A 10533-nucleotide genomic window follows, 5' to 3' on the forward strand; every position below is an offset into this window, starting at 1 on the left:
TAGCTGAATTAAAATATTCCAATGCCACTAAAGTTATCTGCAACACAGTTATTTCCAAGTTTGTATTTTGACTTCTGTGTGAACTGCTTCATGGTGCTGAAGTCCTGATGGATGGTGGTCAGTGTCTTCAACTGCTGACTTTCTTTTTTTTCCCTAAGAAAACTGAAAGCAGATTTTCAAGAAAATCATACTGTGCTCCAAAACATAATTTTATAAAGGAAGCTTTTTAGAACATCAGCTTCAGAGACAGGCCAAGGCCTCTTGACTAATAAAGATCTGGCAGTAATATGTCTTTTGTTACCTTAACTTTGCAAAAGACCTAATTCTGCAAGATTCACACTATCAGCTTTACTAACATGATCTTCTGTGGCATTTAGCAGACTTAGCAAAGACCAGGAAATGCTAGTGGAAATGACCACTATACTCCCACTCAAACATAATTGTAATTTTACTGCGCATTTCCCCACTGGGAAAAGCATAGTCAGGTTTTGAGTACCTGTTGTACCAATAAGTCTCCATAGTATGCATATACAATTACATGGTACACACCATTGTCGTCTCTGGAGAAGAGCTCTAAGCATGGCAAGGTAGCAGCAAAACCCTTTAGTGTCACTCAGCTTTCAGTGGTTGTGCAGGAAGAAGCTCCAAAAAGGAACAAGGTCATGGACATCATGCTGCTATATTTGTGAAAATGCTGTACTGGAAAATGCTCAGGTCTGACTCCAAGTGTTTCTCTGAGAGGAGTTTTGATCTGGATCTGATCTGACAAGACTCAGGAGAGCATTTGTAGGTCAAATGACTCCCTCTCTAGGTTACCAGGCTGATATTTGAGTCACTCAGGTGCTCTGGCAGAGATAAGCATAATCTGCAACGACATCTAGGCTACACCAGAAGATAATGCTGCTTCTGGTGTATTATTCAAAATACGTGCCAGCAGACTGGTTTTGGCTGCTTAGATACACGCTGCAGTGCACTTGTGGCTAAAGCTGTACTCAGAGGGGCAGAACTAAACTGAGCTGCCACTCTCAGGAAAACCTTATTAGAATAATTTCACATTAGGCAGTTTATGTAAGTAGATGCTAATAACACTGCTTTCTAGAAACACTGTCAAGGACTTATCCTCAAATAACCCATTCAACTTATTTTTAAACCAGAGGTACCTGGAAATATTGACTACACGGATTCCTGGAAATCATTTCACTGGAGCTACTCTTCGACCTGCTCTTGACTTTCTTTGAGAACGCCATTTCAGATCAAAATGCTGAAGGTATCTTGCTTTGAAAATCAAATTGTGAGGAGATCTAAACTGGTATGGGTTTTGCTGCTGAGAGGAAAGGCAGATCACATGAATTTTGCAAAATTACTGACTTTGCCAGTTTCCAAAAGAAACAGATTGTGCTTTTTTTAAGTCCTTGAAAGCATGATTCCTATCGTACAGTTATCAGACAAAGGATTTTCAAGTAATGATGAACATAACTTATGGTGCAGACTGTGGAACAAACTTTTAGGAATGTTTTTTATACTAGGTGGAGATGATACAAAGATATCATTAAGGATTAGTGTTTTGGTATGGAGCCATAAGGCCAGTCCTGTGACAATTGTGATGTCATCTTAGTGAAAGATCTGCAACTATTTAAACATACTTAATATTTTGTGCTGCCAGAGGAGAATCTCAGCCTATTTTTAAAACATCCAACTAATTTAAAATAAAACCATTAAGTATCAGTGTCAGTATAATAAGTTTCTAGTATGTAAGAACTTCCTGCTTCTCTTCCTCTTGTCCTTTCCTTCAAGTGTTTTTTTGTGGCAAAGCTTTACACAGGAATAAATGGCAAAAGTGGCATTGCTGTCATCAAGAGAAATCCCTTGAGCAGAAAGGGAGCAGAAAGAATACCTCCAGCAAAGCTTTGGAGAGAACATGAGAAAAGCGAAACACAACATGTATTGTCAAAATTCATTCCAACATGAGAGGCACATAAAAGATAGTGTTGCATATATTTCAAACCTTGTTTGCTCATGCTCCCAGAAAAAAAGGAAAAAACCCTTAAAGAACTATGCTAACAAGAGAAATAGCTGCAAAGTTTAAGGTGTCACCACTCCTCACAAGAGGTTATGCAGACCTGCGTCTCAGCATCTTCACAGCTTAGTTAAAACTCCTTTGAAAGGCACATTTATCTCCAGTCACTGGATTTTGTATGGAAAGAGCTGAGCGAGTCTAAGTGCACACACTCCATTCCATCAGCTACTCTAACAGTCCCAGCTGAAGACATGCACTGGTGACATCTTAAATTGCATCAGCTAGATTTGCCTGGAGCTCCTCCAACCTCTCCTGAAGTTCCCACTATGCTCTCGGATCTTATGGAGGCCAAATTAGCCAAGCTACACTTTTGCTAATTTCCCAGCATTATCGCAGCAGGTAACACCTACCAATTGCTCTCATGCTGTTGTCGAAAATCTCTGATTTTTCCTACTTCCCCAGAGTCAGTATTACTTTCTATTTTGGAATGACTGGTGCTCCTGGCTGACCTGCAAATTTCCTTCAGACCCATAGCTGACCCAGGCAAGATCACAAACCGATCACAGAGTGCTGCTGATTGTACTACTGTTTATAGAAATAAGTAATTCGTCCCCTCAGCTTTCTATTATTGTGTCAAGTGCTCCAGGAACAACATCTCATGTCCAAGCCATTTGCTTTGGAAATTATTTCCTCAACAGATGTGTTGTCCCATGCATAGGAAGAAATGTTAGTATTTTATTTTCTCTGGGAAAAAAAAAAAATTAGAAAGTCAACAGTGCTTGTATGTAACCTGAAGTGAAAACCCTACATAATTCTGAGGCAGTAGATACAGGATTAAACTTTGCACTGGAGGCAAATTCTTAGATATACATCCTTCTTCCTGTTGCTACTCTCCTGCTTTCAGAAGCAGAGAGAAAATGAAACCAAACTGCCCCAGGTAGTACACAAGTCACATTCACCTCTGATTGTTACAGATTTATTTTAATTCCAAGTTTCTCTTTCTCCATGGTGTTCCCAGAAGCCCTGAGCCCTTTTATTAGTATTGTTAAGATAAATCTAAAATAGGAGAGACATAAAAGCCTCTTCATAGTCTTGGCTCCAGCTCAGCACTGATTCTTACATTTACTGGTTTGGTTTTCACTAAATTTTCAAGGCTGAGCCCTTCAGTGCTTAAAGAGCTGTCACGAGCCTGCAGAGAGAACTATTTCCTGGCTGTGATAGGTTGGTACCCTCTGTACCAACACTGGCGTCACAATCTGAAAGCCTTTGGTCAGCATACTAGGGGGCTACTCTGTGAATCCAGACAATCCAGACTCAGGCTTGCAGCAAAATAGAAGCAGAAGAAAAACCAGCTCTAGTTATCTGGCTACCTGGCCTCACCCCTCTGGCATAAGGCTTGGACCTTTCTCCCCCTTCTTTCTGCCTGAGTAGCACAGGGGTGCAGGCACTTGCCAGCTCAGGTCTGGAAGCAGAGGAGCTGCACCAGACTGATGGAGCACAGTAAACTGTGCCGAGCTCTGCTCCTGCACTCCAGCTGGCTTGGACCCAGATAGCTCAAGTTTCTCTGCCTATCACTTCCCTGCTCTCCAGATTCTGGGGCCAGCACAAGCAGAGGCAGCCCTGATCTGTTTGCACACAGGATCCAAGTTGTTTTCCTATTGCACAAAGCAGAGCAAAACAAGATGAAAGAGGTAGCAGCTGGAGCTACACAGCTTTGTAGATTCCATAACGATGCGCGCATTTGCTGGATCTGTAAATGAGGAGACGCTTTTCAAACATTTTGTACTTGTCAAAGGCTGCTAAGGGAAATTCACCCATCCTGCAACTTTAAGAGCTGCAGCTGTGGAGTGTAAGCACAGGGCAATAAGCAGCTTGCTTACCCGTGGCTGCTTTCCTCATGCAGCACCTCTTTCTCCCTACTGGAGGGTGCATTTCTACCTGATAAAAAGAATGAGCAGAAAGCTAGAAAACAATTAAAAGGGCTTTTTTCTTCCCCTCCCCTGCCACCTTTTGCCTGGAGAGATTTAGAGAAAGTAGGACTTCTATGAGGAAAAGAATCACAGCCTGAAGCTGCTGCACTAACTTCCGGTAAGCACTGCATGAAAGCACTCAGGGAGCTCCTCACCCACTTCCTTCACAAGTCTAGAGGACAAGGAAACGAAAGCATATGACCCTGCCACAGATGAATGAGGTACATTTAACATTCATGGCCTTTTCGTGCACAATCAGGTCAATCCGAAGGGCAGTCATTCTTCTATTGAATCACAATGCAAAATTATTTCTACCTCACTGTGGTGCTTTCTGAACAGTTGCCTAAATATACTCCTTGCAGGAATTCAGTTTGCTTTCACTTCAGATTGCAAATAAAAAGAGAAACTAAAGCAGTAAAAATAACACAAATTTAAGTATGTGCTTTTATTTTATACTTTCATGGCACATTTTCATTTGTAAACATTAAATTACCAGTCCTCTTCTTCATATGTTGAGAATAACTACCAGACATTTGAGAGAATTACCTGAGATTAAAAAAAAAAAAAAAAAAAAAAAGAGAGAGAAAAAGATCCAGCATCTTTTATGTTGCTCACATACAGTACCATTTTAGGAAGACTTACAAAAGGGAATGTTTTCCAAAATAAGAAACAGTTTTCTTTTGACTATAAAGATATACAAAATACATCAAAATGCCTTGGAATGATCAGCCTTATTAAGAGTATGTGGGAAATCAAACAATTGTTCGATTGATCGAACTGTTTCGAACAATTCCATTAATGCATAGGTGAAACACTGCATCAGTCCTGCAGCAGCATGATGTCCACGTTGTCATGAACACCTTGTAAAAGCAGCTCTCCTTGGTAAGTGACAATCTTCCGTCGTTTTGCCGCCTTAAGCGTTCCCACTAGGGCTTCAAAGAGGTTGGCACACTTCTCATCAGCAAACAGCACACCAAACTTCACACTCACTTGTCCCTCAGCATCTAAACAGAAGACATAATGTAGATTTCCTTCAAGTTAGGAGATTACTGAGGAGATAAGGTGACACAGAGAACATTGAAAGCAAACCCCACAGTGTTTCCCAATGTGTTGTTGATGAATGTTGATGATAAACAGTAAGCAGAACTACTGCCTAATCTAACTTTCCCTTTCCTTCCAGAGCCTTGTATCAAGGACCACGTATCTGCTCTGTTTACTTTTATTGATGACTTTCTGGAACCTATGACAAGCACAGGCTATTGAACCTCTTCACAGGGTTTGGAGGAAATTAGTTTCAAATAATTAAAATCCTAGAAAATCAAATTGAGAGAGACCCATAAGGATCAAGTCCAACACCTTGCTCCTCCAACCTAAATCTAAACATACATTAAGATTTTTTTTTCACTACTTTTTAACTCATTAATATTTGAGGGTCACATTGAAAAGGCTACAATGTGAATGTTCACACAAAGCAAAAATTTAAAAATATATGTTGAAGTTATGTTATTCCTAAAAGGCAGATGCAGTCATACGAAATGCAAAATGTACATATGTGTTTAGGTTTTAAAAACAAGTGGAACTGAATAAATGACACCAGAACTGACATATAGGAGCAGGCAGCACACCCACAAAATGCATATCTGTAAAGAAAGAGGAGTCTTAGCAAAGGAAAACAATCTTAAGAGAAAATGGTACCTTCGAAGAAAGTTTAAGGAAGTTTGGAACTACACATGTAACTCCTGAATTAATTTTAGGATAGAGACCAATATCTTCCAAATAATACAACGATGAACAGAATAGAAATGCATGAATTCTGGAGCAACGAAGTTACCAAGGAAGGAGGTGAAAGGAGAAGGTGCAACTTTCTTCTGTGGTGACTGTAGTGAGTACTGAAAGCCTAAAGGAAAGGATTCAGGGAGCAGGACTTCAGGCCTACATCCTCTCTGCTGCAGAGGCTTAAATGTTTAATTTTATAGCAGAACTACTTTAAAGGATGGAACACAGGCAGTACCATACAGTCCAACACTAAGTGCATTCGCAGGTTTTCAGGTTACCTGCTTGTTTGAACTTGCCAAGTTCTTAGTTTGATATAACACGACTACATCTGTATGACATGCAAGCATGGTGGCATGTGTGTACATACACACATCTATAACGTGACTACATCCATAGAGAGAAACTACAATACTTACTTTTGGTTCCCAGCCGCCGAATCTCCTCAACTAAGAGGCTAATTTCATGTTCCACATTCATGGTGGTCTAAAAGGAAGAAAAAAATTTTACAAAGTTCTTAGGAGCCCTGCAAATCCTTTGCACTGCTCTGGCATGTTCTCAGTTCTTCAGGAATGTCACAACACTTCATAAATCCCAGTTGTCTGGAGATGCATGACTACAGGATAATCTTGGATTTTAATCTTGAACAGATAAAGAGCCTCTGCACCTCCACATTTGAAGGGAAGAGAAAAGAAGTTACAATCTTGCTACACAAATATAAGGAGCCAATCTCAAAATATGACAGATGTGGGAAGGTCAAGGAAGAGGAGGGTTGTTTGTTTTAAAGAATGAGCTTAAGCTGCCACAGAATCAGACCAACTCACTAACATCACAGGTCTTCAGGGGCTTTGCAACTTGCCATCAATGACCTCAATTAAAATGGAACATCTGCCTTTAAATTTCTTCCTGGGATATGTGGTAGATTTGGTTTCTAAAACCACACCATGGCTTTCTGCATATGCTGGGAAGATACTGCAGACACATGTTGCTGGTTACAGACACACATGGTGTCTGAAAGGACAGCAGTTCCTGCATACCTGTGACTGAGGGCAGAACTGCTCCCAACTATGCAAGTAACCTAAGACAGTCAACATTTTTGCCACTCAAAGTGATCCCAAGAATCTACTACACTGCCAAACATATCCTGGACACTCTTTGCTGTGAAAGGCAGCAATTTGCACCAGTGTGTACCAATCCCTTGCGACAGTTTAGCCATCTGTGGCACAGCATATGGCAACACTACAGTCACACACAACACTAACTTGGCTACAAAGCATCCGAGGTTAACAACTGCAGACACCTGAACAGTGTTTCATGGCCTGTGCTGCCCAAAGCAGCATCAACACCATGAAACCTTTAAACAATGAACTGCTCAAGCAAAAACTGGCATTGAGGTAAGCAAAAGAAACTGGGCATCACAGACAAAGCAAAGCATCAAGTGCAGCTTCCACGGGTGCCAACAGTGCAGCCTGGAAAAGCCCCTGAGAGCTTCTGGAGCTGAGCACTAGCTAAAAAGGGCTCAGTCAGCACTGAGACCCACTCTGTTGTTCAAGAAACCAGAATTTCTACACTAGTATGAAAATGAAGTTAAAAAATAGCCATCTGAATGCATCACAAACTCTTTCTAAGAGAAAAGCTTCCCCTGCTTTTTTTAGCGAGTTAAAATAGGTAAGAGTGATATAGTTCCACTTCCTGACCCCTTATGATTTACCCAAGAGGCAAAAAAACCTTTGCAGCAGAGTCTGGCTTTTAGATCCAAAATTCCCATTAAAAAATGTTTCTTTTTAACATGCAAAACCAAGCAAGCTTAATTATCAGCATGAGTTTCGGGCAAAGCCCCAAGCAAACCACGGGTTCATCCCTACTGCACGGTAAGAGCAGCACTCCAGCGGATGGCAGCAGACCGACAGGTGACACTGAAAGTGGACGTGCTGCCGAGGGACACCCGCTGCAAAGGGCAGGGCAGCAAGGCTGCACTACCGCAACTGCCTTAGGTGAATCCTGCAAAGCTCCGGATTTTGTTTGATTCGGCACTAAATAGATAAGTCAGTAAGGAAAATATGATCGATCTCTTAGAAAGCTTACACTCCCATTATTTGAGAGACTGGCAGTTTTGATATTGGTCATCACAATGGCATAACTATCTTGTCTTTAAAGACGTTCTTCTCACTTTAAAGGCTCTTTTTTACTTTCAGCCCTTTAAATTCACGTTGATTTCTAACTATTTTCATACATGTACACATCAATATAAACAGCAATATTTGGAATTTAAAAAAAAGCTCAATTCTTATTATTACTATTATACATTATTAGGCAAGACTGTTAAGATCAGAGAAGCGTGGCTGAGCAAGGAGTAGGGATGCTCGGTATTTCCAAACTTAAATATTGGCTTTATACTGTAGATACTCAACACACCAACTATCAAAAGTGCACGTCAGCTGTTATACTCTAATACTCCTGAGGCCAATACACTGCTGCAAGGCAGTACGTGCTATGGAAATTGAACTTCTCCTTATTTGGCAGAAAAGCGCCGAACCGCTGCGAGCACACACACCCACACCCACACCCACGCACATCTGTCACCCACCGCGCCGACCTGTCCCCTCGCAGGCACGGACGGCCCCTCGGCGGGACGGCGCTGGGAGGCAGGGCGCGGTTCCCGTCCCACGCCCCGGCGGGGTCCGAGTCCCGCCGCCGCCTGTGCCGGGAGCCGCGGGAAGCGGGAAGCCCCGGCCGGCAGCCGCACCACTGCCCGGGCAGCGCCTGTGCCCCCGGCGCGGACGGAGGGAAGGACGGTCCCCGGCGCGGAGGGACAGAGGGAAGGAAGGACGGAGGGACCGCCGGCGCCGCCACTCACCGCCGCCGCGTCCGCTCGGAGCCGAGGGGCAGCGCCGGGCGGGGCCGGGCCCGGCGAGGGGCGGGCAGAGGTGGCTCTGCCCCCGCCGGGCCGCGCCGCCCCCCGCGCTGGCGGCCATCTTGGCTGCCGGGAGGGGCGCTGTGCCCGGGCCCGTCCTGCCCTGGTTAAACTCTGCCTGCGGCACCGGCGTCTGAGAGTTTGTCAGGTTAAACGCCTTCCGAGGCCAGCCCTTCAGCAGCTCCCCCTCTTCCAGTGGGTCAGCTTCCTGTAATTCACCCTGTTGTTTCAGTCACTCTCCGTCGCCGTCCCGTGTCCCGTATGCCCCATGTCTGGTGGCACTCCTGGGTGACATGCCACGTTCTTAGGCCTCCCACATTTATTTTCCCCTAGAAAACCACTTCTTCCAAAGAAAATGGACGAGCTAGGTTAACACCATTTACCCCCGATAAAGTTGTGTTGCAGTGTATCTGTGTTTGCATTCAGCACCCATCTCCTCTCACCGTACGCTGCAGAAAGAATGCGAATTAATTTTTTCTGTCTTGTGTCCCGGGCATTCACTACTGCTCTTGCCTCTCTTTCTTCCTCTTCACCTCACAGAAACGTGTACGTCCTCTCTCAAGGACTCGGGCATTTAAGCTGAGAGCTGCATTAACTCCTAGGTAACAATGAAGCTGCCGCCAACCCCGCAGTCAGAGTCAAGGCTCTCCAGAAATTCTCGCTGCTACAGCTGAAGGCATTGCCGTTCCCGGCGTCTCTCCCACCTCCTCATCAGGCATGACTGCCCCTAAAGCAGAGCTGATAAAAGAAACTATTTCCAGCCCTTGCAATTCACAGTTTTCATGCACTAGTTTCTGCAGGTGAGGAGGCTGAGATTCTTTCTCAGACTGTGAGCTGTGCCAGCTGGGGCTGGTCCCTTATTACATTCTCCCATCCCAAGTGTGAGGAGGAGTAAATAAATAGGTGATGGCACCTCAAACCGCTGCCGCAAGCTCTGCTAGGGCTCAAACCTGCAGCTAGATAAATTGATTTGCACAGTGAAATGATGCCAAGAAGATCACATTTTTATCACTCCAGGGATTATAGTCCAAGCCCATTGCTTTTCCAAGGGATTTTTTGGACGGTGTTTTCGTGAAAAGATTAACTTTCCTTTGCATAATCACTATTTATTGATCAGTTACAGAATCTTTGGTAGGTGAAAACAAAATTGTACTGCTTTCCCGTTTTGATATGCTATCAAAATATTTTCCGGAACAGATTAGATTTACTTTACATCAGTAAGAGGTGCTCTTTGCAAATAATAAAACTTGATAGTTAGGAAAACAAGATCAAAAGGACTACATTCCTAAGCTGCTAGTGAAATAATTGAAATTTAAATCTATCTGAATTGAATCAAAAGACGGTGAAAATTCCCAGGAGAATGTAGTATCTGAAGAGCACTGATGCTCTGTGCATATGATGCCATATGTGCATACTGCTTTTCTAAGGTCTTTGTTACATTGGCTGACAAAATGCTAAATACTACAGTAAAAAGTAATTTTTTAAGGCAGATTTGAGATAAAGCTTTTAAAAGTGAATCTGATGAGTATGTTAGCAAATACATTGAAGATTCCAGTTAGCAGTATAGAATAAAAGTGCTTATCTTCTGGTTTTATTGTTGACAACATGCTTTCAGTTACACATAATCTAGATTTCTTAATCATCAAAAAACCTCATTACATTTGCACAAATAACGTAGGCCTTTGCATAATGTGATTTTTATTATGGATAATTTATGTTTGATTGAGTAATAGTTTGTGACTTTTCAGATTACAGGTATTAATATTGTGCTGCTGCTGAAATCTATGTTAAAAATTATTTTCAGTTTTGACTCATAGACCCTAATTTATAAGAAGCTTCAGCTCTCTATCTGAGAAAGA

General features: G+C 42.7%; 1 protein-coding gene across 1 annotated transcript; it reads right to left on the reverse strand.

Annotated features, from left to right (window-relative positions):
* Positions 1–4417: 4417 nt before the first annotated feature.
* On the reverse strand, positions 4418–8424 carry ABRACL (ABRA C-terminal like). Its single transcript, XM_066315577.1, has 3 exons — positions 8348–8424; positions 6180–6246; positions 4418–4991 (listed from the first exon to the last, which is right to left on the reverse strand). The coding sequence occupies exons 2-3, from the start codon at positions 6238–6240 to the stop codon at positions 4807–4809; spliced, it is 246 nt and encodes an 81-aa protein (XP_066171674.1). The 5' UTR covers positions 6241–6246; positions 8348–8424; the 3' UTR covers positions 4418–4806.
* Between the last annotated feature and the right edge of the window lie 2109 nt (positions 8425–10533).

The sequence above is a fragment of the Sylvia atricapilla genome, chromosome 3, assembly GCF_009819655.1.
Source record: "Sylvia atricapilla isolate bSylAtr1 chromosome 3, bSylAtr1.pri, whole genome shotgun sequence".
NCBI classification, from domain to species: Eukaryota; Metazoa; Chordata; class Aves; order Passeriformes; family Sylviidae; genus Sylvia; species Sylvia atricapilla.